Below are 19,715 nucleotides of genomic sequence, written 5' to 3'. Positions count from 1 at the left end.
CATCCTGACATGACCCTCCAGCATGACAATGCCACCAGCCATACTGCTCGTTCTGTGCATGATTTCATGCAAGACAGGAATGTCAGTGTTCTGCCATGGCCAGCGAAGAGCCCAGAGCTCAATCCATTGAGCACGTCTGGGACCTGTTGAATCAGAGGGTGAGGGCTAGGGCCATTCCCTCCAGAAATGTCTGGGAACTTGCAGGTGTCTTGGTGGAAGAGTGGGGTAGCATCTCACAGCAAGAACTGGCAAATCTGGGAGTCCAATGAGGAGGAGATGCACTGCAGTACGTAATGCAGCTGGTGGCCACACCAGATACTGACTGTTACTTTGGATTTTGACCCCCCCTTTGTTCAGGGACACATTATTCAATTTCTGTTAGTCACATGTCTTTGGAACTCGTTCAGTTTATATCTCAGTTGTTGAATCTTGTTATGTTCATACAAATATTTACACATGTTAAGTTTGCTGAAAATAAAAGCAGTTGACAGTGAGAGGACGTTTATTTTTTCCCCCTGAGTTTATGTGTGTACCTGTGTGATGGGGGACAGTGAGGGCGACATTGTGGGAGACAGCTGCTTGGAAAGCCCCCGCCGTTGCTCGGTGCCGGGTGACAGAGTGAGGGGGCTGATGGGAGCCGGGCGGCGGCGAGGCGAGCTGCTCATGGCTCCCTGCGGAGGGTTGGAGAGGGACGTCAGACGGAGGGACGAGTGGATGGCGGGATTGCTGAGGGACGAGTGCAGCTGGGAGTTTTGGAGAGAGTTCTGGATGGAAGGATTGCTCAGAGAGGACGAGAGACCTGGAAGAAAGAAGGGAGGGACAGAAGGCTTTTGAGTCACACATTCAGACCACAGACTATTATTAACAGTTCGGAGGATTTAATTCCCCAAGAGTGTGGGACATTTCCTAATGTCCCTCCTCTGCAACAGTTCATGTATCAGTAGTATGCAGCATTGTTATCAGGTGTGCCCACACACACACAGTAGTCATTTAGCAAAAAGACTTACAGGAGCAATTAGGGCTAAGTGTCTTGCTCAAGGGCACAGACAGATTTTTCACCTAGTTGGCTCGGTAAGTCGAACCAGCATCTTTCGGTTACTGGCCCAATGCTCTTAACCGCTAGGCTACCTTACACACACACACACACACACACACACACACACACACACACACACACACACACACACACACACACACACACACACACACACACACACACACACACACACACACACACACACACACACACACACACACACACACACACACACGTTGTATTAAATACAAAGATCTCCACACACTGATTCATCAGAGAAAAAAATGGATTCCCTGTGGCTCAGTTGGTAGAGCATGGTGTTTGCAATGCCAGCATGGTGTGTGTGCAACGCCAGGGTTGTGGGTTCGATTCCCACTGGAGGCCAGTACAAAAAAATGCATGAAATGAAATGTATGCATTCACTACTGTAAGTCGCTCTGGATAAGAGCGGCAATCTGCGATTACTACATCAATGTGTGGACTTTTAAATAATAATATATAGCCCTTGATTCTTGAAGAATATACTGCAAATTATAAATGCCCAAATATAAGCTTATTTTACTGCATTGTTTGTAAACAAATTAATTGAAAACAAGCACTGTATAGCATCATTTTGAGATCATGGATGTTCAGTCCTTGCATCCATAGCGCTCTCTATGAATTTGAATAAAGGTAAGCATCATTGGTTTGAAATTAACTGCAAGGAGCAGAGAACAGTGCTGCTTGGGTAAAAGGAGTCTTGTGAGACGTGAGAGAATGTGGACGTTATACAGTGAGAGAAAAAAGTATTTGATCCACTGCTGATTTTGTACGTTTGCCCACCCTCCCAAAAATAATCACACAGCCATTTTCAAATCAAGCATACATGTCACAAAAACCAAAACCACAGCTAAATGCAGCACTAACCTTTGATGATCTTCATCAGATGACACTCCTAGGACATTATGTTATACAATACATGCATGTTTTGTTCAATCAAGTTCATATTTATATCAAAAACCAGATTTTTACATTAGCATGTGATGTTCAGAACTAGCATACCCACCGAAAACTTCTGGTGAATTTACTAAATTACTCTTGATAAACGTTGACAAAAAAACATAACAATTATTTTAAGAATTATAGATACAGAACTCCTTTATGCAATCGCGGTGTCAGATTTTAAAATAGCTTTTCGGTGAAAACACATTTTGCAATATTCTGAGTACATAGCCCGGCCATCATGGCTAGCTAATTTGACACCCACCAAGTTTGGCCCTCACCAAACTCAGATTTACTATAAGAAAAATTGGATTACCTTTGCTGTTCTTCGTCAGAATGCACTCCCAGGACTTCTACTTCAACAACAAATGTTGTTTTGGTTCAAAATAATCCATAGTTATATTGAAATAGCTCCGTTTTGTTCGTGTGTTGAGATCACTATCCGAAGGGTGACGCGCGGGCGCATTTTGTGACAAAACATTTTCAAAATATTCCATTACCGTACTTCGAAGCATGTCAAACGCTGTTTAAAATACATCTTTATGCTAAACACTGAAAGAAAAACATGGAGTCGTCTCGTGCACGTGGGCTCCAGTGTCATTGTTCTCACAGGACCACTCACAAAAACTCCTGCTGTTTTTCGCCCAGAGACTGGAGAGCTCTCATTCCACTTTCTGGCGCCTTCTGAGAGCCAATGAAAGCCTTAGAAAATGTCACGTTACAGCAGAGATGCTGTATTTTTGATAGAGATGCCCTAGAAGGAGAACAAATTGTCAGACGGGGCACTTCCTGTATAGAATCTTCTCAGGTTTTTGCCTGCCATATGAGTTCTGTTATACTCAGAGACACCATTCAAACAGTTTTAGAAACTTTAGAGTGTTTTCTATCCAAATCTACTAATTATATGCATATTCTAGTTTCTGGGCAGGAGTAGTAACCAGATGAAATCGGGTACGTTTTTTATCCGGCCGTGAAAATATTGCCCCATATCCCAAACAGGTTAAGGTCCTGGAGTGGCCTAGCCAGTCTCCAGACCTTAATCCCATAGAAAATCTGTGGAGGGAGCTGATCGTTCGAGTTGCCAAACGTCAGCCTCGAAACCTTAATGACTTGGAGAAGATCTGCAAAGAGGAGTGGGACAAAATCCCTCCTGAGATTTGTGCAAACCTGGTGGCCAACTACAAGAAACGTCTGACCTCTGTGATTGCCAACAAGGGTTTTGCCACCAAGTACTAAGTCATGTTTTGCAGAGGGGTCAAATACTTATTTCCCTCATTAAAATGCAAATCAATGTATAACATTTTTGACATGCGGTTTTCTGGATTTTTTGTTGTTATTCTGTCTCTCACTGTTCAAATAAACCTACCATTAAAATTATAGACTGATAATTTCTTTGTCAGTGGACAAAGTACAAAATCAGCAGGGGATCAAATACTTTTTTCCCCTCACTGTATTTGCATTCGGTTTTCCAATCCCCACCCAGATACACACACACAGGACCCCATTGGTTAAATATCCCAACAATCAGAGAGGGAGAGAGGGTCAGAGCGAAAGGGTCAGAGAAAGAGAGGGTCAGAGAGAGAGAGAGGGTCAGAGAGAGAGAGAGGGAGGGTCAGAGAGAGAGGGTCAGAGAGAGAGAGAGAGGGTCAGAGAGCGAGAGAGAGGGTCAGAGAGAGAGAACGTGCGAGAGAGAGAGGGTCCGAGAGAGAGGGTCAGCGAAAGAGAGGGTCAGAGAGAGTGAGAGACGGTCAGAGAGAGAGAGAGAGAGGGTCAGAGAAAGAGACGGTCAGAGAGAGAGAGGGTCAGAGAGGGTCAGAGAGAGAGAGAGAGAGTCAGAGAAAGAGACGGTCAGAGAGAGAGAGGGTCAGAGAGGGTCAGAGAGAGAGAGAGAGAGAGAGGGTCAGCGAAAGAGAGGGTCAGAGGAGAGAGACGGTCAGAGAGGGAGAGACAGGGTCAGAGAGAGAGAGAGAGAGAGTCAGAGAAAGAGAGAGAGAGAGGGTCAGAGAGAGAGAGAGGGTCAGAGAAAGAGAGGACTGATTAGATAGTGGTAGATTTCAGAGGGAGGAGGGTTGGATAAAGACATCCCTCTATATTCACTTTACTCTGGTTGGAGCTCACTTCCAACTTCCAATCACAAGTCTATTTCCATTTCCACTACAGTGTGGAAATCAAAAAGGGGGCCAGACAGGATTCACCTAAAGGCCCAATGCAGACGTTTTTATCATTTCTGGGTAACAATTAAGTACCTTACTGCGATTGTTTTCAATTAAAATTGTCAAAAATAAACAAAAATAGCTTCATAGCAAAGAGCAATTTCTAAGCAAGAATTTTGCTAGGACTGTCTGTAGTGGTCTGAGTGGAGGGGAAAACTGAAAACTAGCTACTATTGGCAGAGGTTTGGAAATCTTTCTTATTGGTGATGTCACCAGGCAGACCAAAACAGGCTGAAATTTCAGGCAGTCTCTTCAAACCGCTCTAACACTAAAAGGCTATTAACATAATTGTCACAATATTATTCCAACCACATTGTGGAAATATATATAAACACAGGAAAATCCCTTTTTTTGATTGCACTGTGCCTTTAATGCCTTTTTAAAAAAAAAAAATATTTTCATATTAAATAATGTGGTTCAGAAACCACCCAATGTGAAGGTCTTGGCTTGCTGGCCCTTTTTTTATTATTGGCGATCGGTCCATGGCTTGGATCAACTGTCTTTTGAATAAAATAAAGTTGAGCACTTTCCACTACCCTACAGGGTGGTTCCTCCCCAGGCACAAACCCAGCACAGAATACAGAGACATAATGATTTACATTGAGTGTACAGAACATTAAGAACAGCTGCTATTTCCATGACATAGACTGACCAGGTGAATCCAGGTGAAAGCTATGATCCCTTACTGATGTCACTTTATAAATCCACTTCAATCAGTGTAGATGAAGGAATTTTTTTAGCCGTGAGAAAATTGAGACGTGGATGGTGTATGTGTGCCATTCAGAAGGTGAATGGGCAAGACAAAGGATTTAAGTGCCTTTGAATGGGGTATGGTAGTTGGTGCCAGGTGCACCAGTTTGTGTCAAGAACTGGAAAGCTGCTGGGTTTTTCCCACTCAACAGAATGGTCCACCACCCAAAGGACATCCAGCCAACATAGGCCAGCATCCCTGTGGAACGCTTTCGACAATTTTAGAGTCCATGCCCCTACGAGTTGGGAAATTAACTTGGTATTGCTGCTTCCACATTCTTCACAACTAAGCCACACAGGAACACATACAGGGCCTTCAGAAAGTATTTACATGTTGTGCTACAGCCGGAATTTAAAATGGATTCAATTCTGATTTTGTCACTGGTCTACATACAATACGCCAAAATGTCAAAGTAGAATTATGTTTTCGAAATGTTTCCAAATTCAAATTTGTTTTCCATTGCAAAGTGCATTGATACGGTGAGCCCTAATGAACCTGGTGCAGTCTCAGATAGTTGAGGGACTGCACAGACAGATGTTATAACCACCCTGTGAAAGAGGGTGTCCATCTTGAAAAGGAGAGTGTGAGAGATGCATCCTCAAGGGGAAGAGAAAGTGAGGGATGGGGAGAGAAAGAGGGAGGGAGAGATTTGTCCTTAGAGGGAGAGTGAAGCATAAACACAGCCATTGGAGCTTAATGAAGAGCACTTGAGAAAGCCTTCAACTGTAGCCAGTGAAAGAGATGTGTGTGTGTGAATGGGAGTGTGAGAGAGAGGTTCTGTGCATGTGTGTGCATATATGTACGTTTCAGCACACATGCGTGTGTGTGTACGTGTGTAGGTAGTGCAGAGTGCGGGCCAACCACTGAATGACTCTCTGACCTAACCTGGAGGCGTCCTCAGCCTCTGTCCACCACTGAATGACTCTCTGACCTAACCTGGAGGCGTCCTCAGCCTCTGTCCACCACTGAATGACTCTCTGACCTAACCTGGAGGCGTCCTCAGCCTCTGTCCACCACTGAATGACTCTCTGACCTAACCTGGAGGCGTCCTCAGCCTCTGTCCACCACTGAATGACTCTCTGACCTAACCTGGAGGCGTCCTCAGCCTCTGTCCACCACTGAATGACTCTCTGACCTAACCTGGAGGCGTCCTCAGCCTCGCACCAGATCATCAGCAAACAGTAGACATTTGACTTCAGATTCTAGAAGGGTGAGGCCGGGTGCTGCAGACTGTTCTAGTGCCCTGGCCAATTTCAGGCTGTATCACTGTAAAAAGCCTCTGTCCACCACTGGGTCAGAAAACTAACACCCTCTCCTCCTCTCTCTCTCATCCTCCCTCCCTCCATCCATCTTCTCCTCCTGCACAGAACCAACTTGGACTCTGCTCTTCACACGAGTGCCATGAACCCCCAGGACCCCTTAGCAGATGGGCCGAGGGCCCCCCCAGTGCACCGGTGAGAACACACACAGCATCTGCACACATACAACCATCTACACACACGCTGTCTTCAGAAAGTACTCACACCCCTTTACTTTTTTCACATTTTGTTGTTACAGCCTGAATTTAAAATGGATTAAATTTAGATTTTGTGTCACTGGTCATAATGTGAAAGTAGAATTGTGTTTTAAGAAATGTTAACAAATTAATTGAAAATGGAAAGCTGAAATGTCTTCAGTCAATAAGTATTCAACCCCTTTGTTATGGCAAGCCTAAATAAGTTCAGGAGTAAACATTGTCTTAACAAGTCACATAATAAGTTGCATGGACTCTGTGTGAGAAATTGTGTTTAACATGATTTTTTATAATGACTACCGCATCTCTGTATAATTATCTGTAAGGTCCCTCAGTTGAGCAGTGCATTTAAAACAGATTCAACCACAAAGACCAGGGAGGTTTTCCAATCCCTTGCAAAGAAGGGCACCTATTGGTAGATGGGTAAACAAAAACAAAAAAAGAAGACATTGTGAATATCTTTTTGAGCATGGTGAAGTTATTAATTACACTTTGGATGGTGTTACTACAAAGATACAGGCGTCCTTCCTAACTCAGTTGACGGAGAGGAAGGAAACCGTCACCATGAGGCCAATAGTGACTTTAAAACAGTTACAGAGTTTAATGGCTGTGATAGGAGAAAACTGAAGATGGAACAACATTGTAGTTACTTCACAATACTAACCTAAATGACAGAGTGAAAAGAAGAAAGCCTGTACAGAACACAAATATTCCAAAATATTTGTATTCTGTTTGCAATATGGGACTAAAAAGTAAAACTGCAAAAAAAATTGCAAAGAAATGAACTTTATGTCCTGAATGTTTGGTGCAAATCCAGCACAACACATCACTGAGTACCACTCTTCATATTTTCAAGCATGATGGTGGCTGCATCATGTTATGGGTATGCTTGTCATCAGCAAGGACTAGGGAGTTTTTTAGGATAAAAACTAAAATGAATAGAGCTAAGCACAGGCAAAATCCTACAAGAAAACCTGGCTAAGTCTGCTTACCAACAGATACTGCGGGACAAATTCACCTTTCAGCAGGACAATAACATAAAACACAAGGCCACATCTACACTGGAGTTGCTTACCAAGACAACATGGAATGTTTCTGATTCAAAAAACAATTTGACAGAGCTTGAAAAATTTTGAAAACAATTATGGGAAAATATTGTACAATGCAGGTGTGCAATGCTCTTACAGACTTACCCAGAAAGACTCACAGGTGATTCTGACATGTATTGACCCAGGGGTGGGAATACTTATGGAAATGAGACATTTCTGTATTTAATTTTCAATACATTTACTAAAAACCCGTTTTCACTTTGTCATTGTGGTGTAATGTGTGTAGATGGGTTAAAAAACAAATATTTAATCAATTTTGAATTCAGGTTGTAACAACTAAATGTGGAATAAGTCAAGTGGTACGAATACCTCCTTTGGCACTGTATATTGTTTTAAACCATTACATTACTATGTGGTGATTGTGGACATCCTCTAAGCATCTGTATGCAGACTTGTTTACGTGCTGCTGTGCAATTTTGTTGCCAACCTTACTTTGCTACCTGACAACGCTACGGTTTTTACTTTTTAATTACCGTTTATATTTTTAGTTTTTCCCTCACTCAACTTTTTTTCATTCAACTTTTTCACTCCGGACGTTTTATCTGGACATGGTTCGTCAGGACCTCCAACAGCCGAAGCTAAGTAACATTAACATGATGTCTTCTAATTGCAGTCATTGTACTCATAATATACAGGAGAACGATCGCCTTACGGCGAGGATAGCTGTGCTGCAAGCCCAGCTTCAGACGCAATCGCTAGGCAAGGGTAATTTCAGTGTAGGAAAGGATGAAACAGCGTCTGTGCCACCAGTAAGTACAGATAGTAAAGTTAGTATAAATCCCCTCGCACGGTCCCCGCAGCCGGACAACTTTCTCATGGCTTCTGGAGGGAAATGCTGTAGGAATGCTCAACCGGTGTCGCTCATTCAGCAGACAGAAACTTTCAACCGGTTCTCCCCATTAAGCAGCGAGTCGGAGTCAGAGGCCGAGCCTTCTCTGGTCTCTACTCATTCCCGTTCCGGGGTCTGAGACGCCGAAGCTTCCCACCGTTAGCTCGGAGAAATTGAAAACCCTAGTCATTGGCGACTCCATTACCTGCAGTATTAGACTTAAAACGAATCACTCAGCGATCATACAATGTTTACCAGGGGGCAGGGCTACCGACGTTAAGGCTAATCTGAAGATGGTGCTGGCTAAAGCTAAAACTGGCGAGTGTAGAGTATAGAGATATTGTTATCCACGTCGGCACCAACGATGTTAGGATGAAACAGTCAGAGGTCACCAAGCGCAACATAGCTTCAGCGTGTAAATCAGCTAGAAAGATGTGTCGGCATCGAGTAATTGTCTCTGGCCCCCTCCCAGTTAGGGAGAGTGATGAGCTCTACAGCAGAGTCTCACAATTCAATCGCTGGTTGAAAACTGTTTTCTGCCCCTCCCAAAAGATAACATTTGTAGATAATTGGCCCTCTTTCTGGGACTCACCCACAAACAGGACCAAGCCTGGCCTGCTGAGGAGTGACGGACTCCATCCTAGCTGGAGGGGTGCTCTCATCTTATCTACGAACATAGACAGGGCTCTAACTCCTCTAGCTCCACAATGAAATAGGGTGCAGGCCAGGCAGCAGGCTGTTAGCCAGCCTGCTAGGATAGTGGAGTCTGCCACTAGCACAGTCAGTGTAGTCAGCTCAGCTATCCCCATTGAGACCATGTCTGTGCCTCGACCTAGGTTGGGAAAAACTAAACATGGCGATGTTCGCCTTAGCAATCTCACTAGAATAAAGACCTCCTCCATTCCTGCCATTATTGAAAGAGATCGTGATACCTCACATCTCAAAAAAGGGCAACTTAATGTTAGATCCCTCACTTCGAAGGCAGTTATACTCAATGAACTAATCACTGATCATAATCTTGATGTGATTGGCCTGACTGAAACATGTCTTAAGCCTGATGAATTTACTGTGTTAAGAGGCCTCACCTCCTGGTTACACTAGTGACCATATCCCCTGTGCATCCCGCAAAGGCGGAGGTGTTGCTAACATTTACGATAGCAAATTTCAATTTACAAAATAAACCCGACGTTTTCGTCTTTTGAGCTTCTAGTCATGAAATCTATGCAGCCTACTCAATCACTTTTTATAGCTACTGTTTACAGGCCTCCTGGGCCATATACAGCGTTCCTCACTGAGTTCCCTGAATTCCTATCGGACATTGTAGTCACAGCAGATAATATTCTAATTTTTGGTGACTTTAATATTCACATGGAAAAGTCCACAGACCCACTCCAAAAGGCTTTCGAAGCCATCATCGACTAAGTGGGTTTTGTCCAACATGTCTTTGGACCTACTCACTGCCACAGTCATACTCTGGACCTAGTTTTGTCCCGTGGAATAAATGTTGTGGATCTTAATGTTTTTCCTCATAATCCTGGACTATCGGACCACCATTTTATTACGTTTGCAATCGCAACAAATAATCTGCTCAGACCCCAACCAAGGAGCATCAAAAGTCGTGCTATAAATTCTCAGACAACCCAAAAGATTCCTTGATGCCCTTCCAGACTCCTTCTGCCTACCCAATGACATCAGAGGACAAAAATCAGTTAACCTGTCTGGGTTAGGTCTGGAGACTGGCTAGGCCACTCCAGGACCTTAACCTGTCTGGGTTAGGGGGCAGTATTTTCACGGCCGGATGAAAAACGTACCCAATTTAAACAGGTTACTACTTTGGCTCAGAAACTAGAATATGCATATTATTAGTAGATTTGGATAGAAAACACTCTGAAGTTTCTAAAACTGTTTGAATGGTGTCTGTGAGTATAACAGAACTCATATGGCAGGCAAAAACCTGAGAAAAAATCCAACCAGGAAGTGGATTGTAGTTTTTCAAGACTGGGCCTATTCAGTATGCAGTGACTTAGGGTTCAATTTGCACTTCCTAAGGCTTCCACTAGATGTCAACAGTCTTTAGAACGTGTTTCAGGCTTTTGCAGTCAACAGAGAGCGAACAAGACCTCCTGGAGTCTGATGATCGAGAGAATGACAGGCCACAATTACGCGCATTCACATGAGGAGGAAGCTGTGTTCCATAACGTTTTTCAAGACATTGGAATCGTCCGGTTGGAATATTACTGAAGTTTTACGTTAAAAAGGCCCTAAAGATTGATGTTTTACAACGTTTGACATGTTTCAACGAACGTAAATATAACTTTTTGTTGTGAAATTTTCGGCACGCTTCCTACATTTGGAGTAGCTTACTGAACGCGCAAAAAACAAGGAGTTATTTGGACATAATTATGGACTTTATCGAACAAAACAACATTTATTGTGGACCTGGAAGTGCCTTCTGATGAAGATCAAAGGTAAGTGAATATTTCTAATGCTATTTATGATTTTAGATGACTCCAAAATGGCGGGTATCTGTATTGCCTGGTGTATTTTTCTGAGCGCAGTACTCAGATTATTGCAAAGTGTGCTTTCCCCGGAAAATGGCTGTATGATTATTTTTGTCTATGTACTCTCCTAACATAATCTAATGTTTTGCTTTCGCTGTAAAGCCTTTTTGAAATCGGACAATGTGGTTACATCAAGGAGACGTGTATCTTTAAAATGGTGTAAAATAGTCATATGTGTGAGAAAGTTGAATTATGACATTTGTTGTTTTTGAATTTGCCGCCCTGATATTTCACTGGCTGTGTCCCGCAAAGATCATGACCATTAGAAAGCAAATTACGGACTCCTCTTTAAATCTGCGTATTCCTCCAAAGCTCAGTTGTCCTGAGTCTGCACAACTCTGCCATGAACTAGGATCAAGGGAGACACTCAAGCGTTTTAGTACTCTATCTCTTGACACAATGATGAAAATAATCATGACCTCTAAACCTTCAAGCTGCATACTGGACCCTATTCCAACTAAACTACTGAAAGAGCCGCTTCCTGTGCTTGGCCCTCCTATGTTGAACATAATAAACGGCTCTCTATCCACCGGATGTGTACCAAACTCACTAAAAGTGGCAGTAACAAAGCCTCTCTTGAAAAAGCCAAACCTTGACCCAGAAAATACTTTTAAAAAACTATCGGCCTATATCGAATCTTCCATTCCTCTCAAATATTTTAGAAAAAGCTGTTGCGCAGCAACTCACTGCCTTCCTGGAGACAAACAATGTATACGAAACGCTTCAGTCCGGTTTTAGACCCCATCATAGCACTGAGGTTGCACTTGTGAAGGTGGTAAATTACCTTTTAATGATGTCAGACCGAGGCTCTGCATCTGTCCTCGTGCTCCTAGATCTTAGTGCTGCTTTTGATACCATCGATCACCACATTCTTTTGGAGAGATTGGAAACCCAAATTGGTCTACACGGACAAGTTCTGGCCTGGTTTAGATCTTATCGGTCGGAAAGATATCAGTTTGTCTCTGTGAATGGTTTGTCCTCTGACAAATCAACTGTAAATTTCGGTGTTACTCAAGGTTCCGTTTTAGGACCACTATTGTTTTCACTATATATTTTACCTCTTGGGGATGTCATTCGAAAACATCATGTTAAATTTCACTGCTATGCGGATGACACACAGCTGTACATTTCAATGAAACATGGTAAAGCCCCAAAATTGCCCTCGCTAGAAGCCTGTGTTTCAGAGATATAAGGAAGTGGATGGCTGCAAACTTTCTACTTTTAAACTCGGACAAAACAGTGATGCTTGTTCTAGGTCCCAAGAAACAAAGAGATCTTCTGTTAAATCTGACAATTAATCTTGATGGTTGTACAGTCGTCTCAAATAAAACTGTGAAGGACCTCGGCGTTACTCTGGACCCTGATCTCTCTTTTGAAGAACATATCAAGACTTTCAAGGGCAGCTTTTTTCCATCTAAGTAACATTGCAAAAATCTGAAACTTTCTGTCCACAAATGATGCAGAAAAATTAATCCATGCTTTTGTTACTTCTAGGTTGGACTACTGCAATGCTCTACTTTCCGGCTACCCGGATAAAGCACTAAATAAACTTCAGTTAGTGCTAAATACGGCTGCTAGAATCCTGACTAGAACCAAAAAAATTGATCATATTACTCCAGTGTTAGCCTCACTACACTGGCTTCCTGTTAAGGCAAGTGCTGATTTCAAGGTTTTACTGCTAACCTACAAAGCATTACATGGGCTTGCTCCTACCTATCTTTCCGATTTGGTCCTGCCGTACATACCTACACGTACGCTACGGTCACAAGACGCAGGCCTCCTAATTGTCCCTAGAATTTGTAAGCAAACAGCTGGAGGCAGGGCTTTCTCCTATAGAGCTCCATTTTTATGGAATAGTCTGCCTACCCATGTGAGAGATGCAGACTCGGTCTCAACCTTTAAGTCTTTACTGAAGACTCATCTCTTCAGTAGGTCCTATGATTGAGTGTAGTCTGGCCCAGGAGTGTGAAGTTGAACGGAAAGGCTCTGGAGCAACGAACCGCCCTTGCTGTCTCTGCCTGGCCGGTTCCCCTCTCTCCACTGGGATTCTCTGCCTCTAACCCAATTACAGGGGCTGATTTTATTTGTATGGTTGGTTACATACTGTATGTATGTACGTGTCTGTGCCTGGTTTCACATGAGCGCACACAGACAAAAGACACATCCCCACACTCCCACAGTACATACATTCACACCCATCTCCAGGCCTTTACTTAACCGTATTGGAGGAAAAGGTCCATGGTCCCTCCCCTTTGAGCTTCTTATCCAATGAGTTTGGAGGAGGAGAAGATGAGAGAAAAGATGAATTGAGAAAAAGCCCCCCACACACACCCTGTCCCCCCCACCCCAAACACCCACCTCCTTCAGTCCAGCCTCCCTGGTGATTCCCTATGCCGAGGTGCATCATGGCGGCGGGCAGGTTGCCTGTGCTGCTGCCCCCGCTCAGGTTGGGGTGGTAGCCGCCCCCTCCATGGTGCCCGTCGTCTGGGTCCAGGGGTGTGGGCAGCGGTGAGGGGAAGTGCAGGTTGCTGAGGTCTGGCAGGGAACCGCCCGTGTTCAACGAGCCCTGGTAGTTGGAGAGGCCCGCGTTCTGCTCTGGAGACGGGAATATACTGAGGACAGGAGGGGAGAGAAAACCAATTAAGAAGCGCATTTTAAAAAGGGGAAATTAATTCAATAGGTTTAATATGCATCTGGATGGGTAGAGGGGAGCAGGTCAGCGTTTTTTTGTCATGAATCTTGTTCTGGAAGCAGCTCTGCAGAGCGGTCACTAGATGGCACAGCCACAAAGTAATAAAATCAGATTTTAAACCTAACGCTAACGTTAACCACACCGCTAACCCTAATGCCTAACCTTAACCTTAAATGAATGAATTTTTACAATATAGCCAATTTTGACTTTGAACCTGGCCTATCTAAGGGAAAACCGCTAAGTTCTGAACAAGACTCATGACAATAAACATCAATGTGCTAGAGGGGAGGGAATGTAACATCTGTGACATACTTTTGGGCGGAGTTATGGCCTTTTTTGTTGTGTGGCTAAGGCATTGTATTTTAATAAATGTTTTATTTATTTATTTCACCTTTATTTAACCAGGTAGGCTAGCTGAGAACAAGTTCTCATTTACAACAGCGACCTGGCCAAGATAAAGCAAAGCAGTTCGACACAGAGTTACACATGGAATAAACAAACATACAATCAATAATACAGTAGAAAAATCTATAAAGAGCATGTGCAAATGAGGTAGGATAAGAGAGGTAAGGCAATAGGCCATGGTGGCAAAGTAATTACAATATAGCAATTAAACACTGGAATGGTAGGATGTGCAGAAGATGAATGTGCAAGTTGAGATACTGGGGTGCAAAGGAGCAAGATAAATAAATAAATAAATAAATACAGTATGGGGATGAGGTAGATTGGATGGGCTATTTACAGATGAGCTACGTACAGGTGCAGTAAGTGATCTGTGAGCTGCTCTGACAGCTGGTGCTTAAAGCTAGTGAGGGAGGTAAGAGTCTCCAGCTTCAGAGATTTTTGCAGTTCGTTCCAGTCATTGGCAGCAGAGAACTGGAAGGAGAGGCGGCCAAAGGAAGAATTGGCTTTGGGGTTGACCAGTGAGATATACTTGCTGGAGCGCGTGCTACGGGTGGGTGCTGCTATGGTGACCAGTGAGCTGAGATAAGGTGGGGCTTTACCTAGCAGAGACTTGTAGATGACCTGGACCCAGTGGGTTTGGCGACGAGTATGAAGCGAGGGCCAGCCAACGAGATCATACAGGTCGCAGTGGTGGGTAGTATATGGGGCTTTGGTGACAAAACGGATGGCACTGTGATAGACTGCATCCAATTTGTTGAGTAGAGTGTTGGAGGCTATTTTGTAAATGACATTGCCGAAGTCGAGGATCGGTAGGATGGTCAGTTTTACGAGGGTATGTTTGGCACCATGAGTGAAGGATGCTTTGTTGCGAAATAGGAAGCCGATTCTAGATTTAATTTGGGATTGGAGATGTTTAATGTGAGTCAGGAAGGAGAGTTTATAGTCTAACCAGACACCTAGGATTTGTAGTTGTCCACATATTCTAAGTGAAATATACTAAATAAATGTTATCAATAATGTTATCAATAATGTTATCAATAATGTTATCAATAATAGCATTGGTGAGAAGTAATGTTTGTGTATGGATTACCATGTTTGTGAGTGGACTTCCCCTTTAAATGTACCAGCAAGTGAACATTTGCATCCCTGTTCATTCAAGCCCTCAGTGAGATAACTGACTCACTGCTCTATAGTAGTGACCAGCAGCCCACTGTACTGCACTGCTAGACCCAACAAACACACACAATGTTGAAAGAATATGTTGATACAGACATCAACAATGTTGACACATACACACACAATGTTGACAGACTATGTTGACACGCACATCCACAATGTTGACACACACACACACACCATATATGGATCACATCCCAGTCTTTCTCCCTCTCAGACAGCTGTCATTGAGAATCACAAACAACTTGTCTCATAATGATGACTGATTGTTGTTTAAACATAGTGTCCTGTATGAGTGGATGGAAGATGGATCCTGAAGACTCACTTGATTCCAGGCACTTCACAGGATTTGGGCCGTGATGAGAGGGATTGAACCTATAATAGAGAAACAATTAGGTGACTAAACTGATCAAAAGAAAAAAGAGTGATGGAATCTCAAAATGACTAATCTAACTACTGGAATATTTAGTCAACAGTCTAAGTGTTATGGTCCTAAAACATGAATGATGTGTATTGGAAGCATGCATTCATTAGTACTGCAGCTTTTCCCATCAGCATTATCTCATCCCAAAAGGCTTCCATGTCTGTCATTATGTCTTAATCAACCCCCCCGTCCCGTCCCGTCCCGTCCCTCTCTCCAACCAATGAGAAATGACACACTCATCATGCACACACACACTCACCTTCTTGGCCTCCCACAGTTGCTTGGGCAGGGGCTTGCTGACACCCATCAGACCCTCCTCATTAGACAGGGATGGGAAGGAGAACACTGGAGAGAGAAGGAGGGGGAGAGAAAGAGAGAGAGATTAGAGATAACCAATTCCTCACACACATCTCTAGTTATTCCCACCTATTAAAAGTAGAGGTCGACCAATTAATTGGGGCCGATTTCAAGTTTTCATAACAATCAGTAATCGGTATTTTTGGCCACCGATTTGCCTATTTTTTTATAAATATTTTTTAACTAGGCAAGTCAGTTAAGAACACATTCTTATTTTCAATGACGGCCTAGGAACGGTGGGTTAACTGCCTTGTTCAGGGGCAGAACAACAGATTTTACCTTGTCAGCTTGGGGATTCAATCTTGCAACCTTACGGTTAACTAGTCCAACGCTCTAACCACCTGCTTTACATTGCACTCCACGAGGAGCCTGCCTGTTACGCAAATGCAGTAAGAAGCCAAGGTAAGTTGCTAGCTAGCATTAAACTTATCTTATAAAAAACAATCAATCAAAATCACTAGTTAACTACACATGGTTGATGATATTACTAGTTTATCTAACCTGTCCTGCGTTGCCTATAATCGATGCGGTGCGCATTCGCGAAAAAGGACTGTCGTTGCTCCAACTTGTACCTAACCATAAAAAGCAATGTCTTTCTTAAAATCAATACACAAGTATATATTTTTAAACCTGCATATTTAGTTAATATTGCCTGCTAACATGAATTTCTTTTAACTAGGGAAAATGTGTCACCTCTGCAACAGAGTCAGGGTATATGCAGCAGTTTGGGCCGCCTGGCTCGTTGCGAACTGTGTGAATACTATTTCTTCCTAACAAAGACAGCCAACTTCGCCAAACGGGATGATTTATCGAAAGCGCATTTGCGAAAAAAGCACAATCGTTGCACGACTGTACCTAACAATAAACATCAATGCCTTTCTTAAAATCAATACACAGAAGTATATATTTTTAAACCTGCATATTTAGCTAAAAGAAATCCAGGTTAGCAGGCAATATTAACCAGGTGAAATTCTGTCACTTCTCTTCTGTTCATTGCACGCAGAGTCAGGGTATATGCAACAGTTTGGGCCGCCTGGCTCGTTGCGAACTAATTTGCCAGAATTTTACGTAATTATGACATAACATTGAAGGTTGTGCAATGTAACAGGAATATTTAGACTTATGGATGCCACCCGTTAGATAAAATATGGAACGGTTCTGTATTTCACTGAAAGAATAAACGTGATAGTTTCCGGATTCGACCATATTAATGACCTAAGGCTCGTGTTTCTGTGTGTTATTATGTTATAATTAAGTCTATGATTTGATAGAGCAGTCTGACTGAGCGATGGTAGGCACCAGCAGGCTCGTAAGCATTCATTCAAAACAGCACTTTCGTGCGTTTTGCCAGCAGCCCTTCGCAATGCATTGCGCTGTTTATGACTTCAAGCCTGTCAACTCCCAAGATTAGGCTGGTGTAACCGATGTGAAATGGCTAGCTAGTTAGCCGGGTGCGCGCTAATAGCGTTTCAAACGTCACTCGCTCTGAGACTTGGAGTAGTTGTTCCCCTTGCTCTGCATGGGTAATGCTGCTTCGAGGGTGGCTGTTGTCGATGTGTTCCTGGTTTGAGCCCAGGTAGGAGCGAGGAGAGGGACGGAAGCTATACTGTTACACTGGCAATACTAAAGTGTCTATAAGAACATCCAATAGTCAAAGGTATATGAAATACAAATCGTATATAGAGAGAAATAGTCCTATAATTCCTATAATAACTACAAAACTTCTTACCTGGGAATATTGAAGACTCATGTTAAAAGGAACCACCAGCTTTCATATGTTCTCATGTTCTGAGTAAGGCACTTAAACATCAGCTTTCTTACATGGCACATATTGCACTTTTACTTTCTTCTCCAACACTTAGTGTTTTCATTATTTAAACCAAATTGAACATGTTTCATTATTTATTTGAGGCTAAATTGATTTTATTGATGTATTATATTAAGTTAAAATAAGTGTTCATTCAGTATTGTTGCAATTGTCATTATTACAAATCAAAAAATACAATTAAAAAAATACATTAAAAGAAATTACAAAAACCGGCCGATCAATTGGTATCGCCTTTTCTTGGTCCTCCAATAAATCGGTATCGGTGTTGAACAATCATAATCGGTCGACCTCTAATTGAAAGATCAAACGACTGCAGATCAATCTAGAGTAGAGGTTATCAAGTGTTCGGACACAATGGGTGTTTCTTAATATGCATACTACCGTGCTCAACACTCTCATGCTCTGCGTGCATTCTCCGACCACGTTCTCTTGAGTACGTTCTTGTGAGGACGAGTACGGAGAATGCATAACACATTACATTTGATAAGCACTCGCACTCCCCCTACTGTATTACCTCACGCTGCACCTCCCCATTCACTGACCCTTCTTCCAAGATATACACAAGGCAAACATTTTTCTTCCTAATTACCAGCTAGATATGTGAATCGTAATAATCCGTGAAGAAAGCTAATTAAACGGGCAAAAATGACCTAAATTCTTCATGGGTAGCTAGCTAACAATTCTTCGTGACTATCTGGCTAGCTAACAGTACTAGTAGTTAGCCCTATTGACTTATTATGGGCTTGCACTCTACGGTACGTAGGCAAGTAAACCTGCCAAAATTAACACAGCATGTATTTATTAACATATCACGATTAAATATTTTCGTCGGGCAACATATGAGATGTGAATAGGCAACATTTAATTCTGAAGTCGGAGTGTATTTTCCCTCGCTTCAGCTCAAATAATGGCCAACATTCATTTCAAGAATTTTTTTACGTGGTTGCATCATTTGTCTTTGAAGCTTGCATCGATGCATATCATACTTCGACCCTCCCGTGCACGGAGCACGATAGCATGCATTTTGAGACACACCCAATGACTCAGGGGATCTGCATGCAGGATGCCTAGGCAGTGTGTGTCCATTCAGGTATTGGGTTGTAAAGGTCAACGATGCTGTGAATGAAGCACGTCTTGTACGCTGACGCACATCTGTACATATACCAGGCAGCAACACATCCAGTGGCAAGCACTGTCACACACACATTATGGACAGAGATCTAGGGGTGTGGGAGCTAGGGGGCAGCAGAAGGCCTCTTCTACACTTGTGTTGGGAGAGATGGAATCAGGGATGAGGAAGAGGGGGGATGAGTTTCAACTCACCATCTCCAGAGCCGTCCACCTCCGCCTCGTTCACACTGGCTGCACTCCGGCCCCCGCAGGAGAGAGAGAGGGAGAGAGAGATCAGATAAAGGAGAGGAGAGAGAGAGCAAGAGAAAGGAGGGGGAGAGAGGGAAGGGGTGAAGAAAGCAGAGGAACATTAGACAATCACATACTTTCACCAGCTGCTCAGATCCAGCCCACTGTGTTCACGTCACTGACAAAATAATCAACCATTTGGACATCAGCAGCAGGCATTTTACCTTCAATATGAATATATTACCACTTCTTAAAACACGGCAGCTGGATTTAGCATAGGAATCATGTTTTATAATATGACTCAAATGGCACCCTATCCCCTATGTAGTGCACTACCTTTGATCAAAGCCCATAATGCTTAGTTTAAAACGAGTGCACTATGTAGGGAATATGGTGCTATTCAGGACAAAGAATCATATTATACAGTCTTCTTATTATTGTCCAACATTTCAGGAGGTTGTTGGCAGAACGGGCTTGTGGC

The 19,715-nt window shown here is 43.0% G+C and overlaps 1 protein-coding gene across 4 annotated transcripts in view; it reads right to left on the bottom strand.

Annotated features, from left to right (window-relative positions):
• Positions 1-19,715, bottom strand: part of LOC106562620 (CREB-regulated transcription coactivator 3-like) — a 95,153-nt gene that overhangs the window by 13,018 nt on the left and 62,420 nt on the right. For all 4 annotated transcript variants that reach the window (XM_045708667.1, XM_045708668.1, XM_045708665.1 and 1 more), the window contains 5 exons: positions 19,199-19,237; positions 15,950-16,035; positions 15,592-15,641; positions 13,352-13,605; positions 534-799 (listed from right to left, as the gene is read on the bottom strand). In XM_045708667.1, coding sequence (XP_045564623.1) covers positions 534-799; positions 13,352-13,605; positions 15,592-15,641; positions 15,950-16,035; positions 19,199-19,237 — 695 coding nt within the window. The remainder of the gene's footprint in view (positions 1-533; positions 800-13,351; positions 13,606-15,591; positions 15,642-15,949; positions 16,036-19,198; positions 19,238-19,715) is intronic.

The sequence above is a fragment of the Salmo salar genome, chromosome ssa26 (assembly GCF_905237065.1).
Source record: "Salmo salar chromosome ssa26, Ssal_v3.1, whole genome shotgun sequence".
Classification (NCBI taxonomy): domain Eukaryota; kingdom Metazoa; phylum Chordata; class Actinopteri; order Salmoniformes; family Salmonidae; genus Salmo; species Salmo salar.
This window is presented reverse-complemented; position numbering and strand designations above follow the sequence as displayed.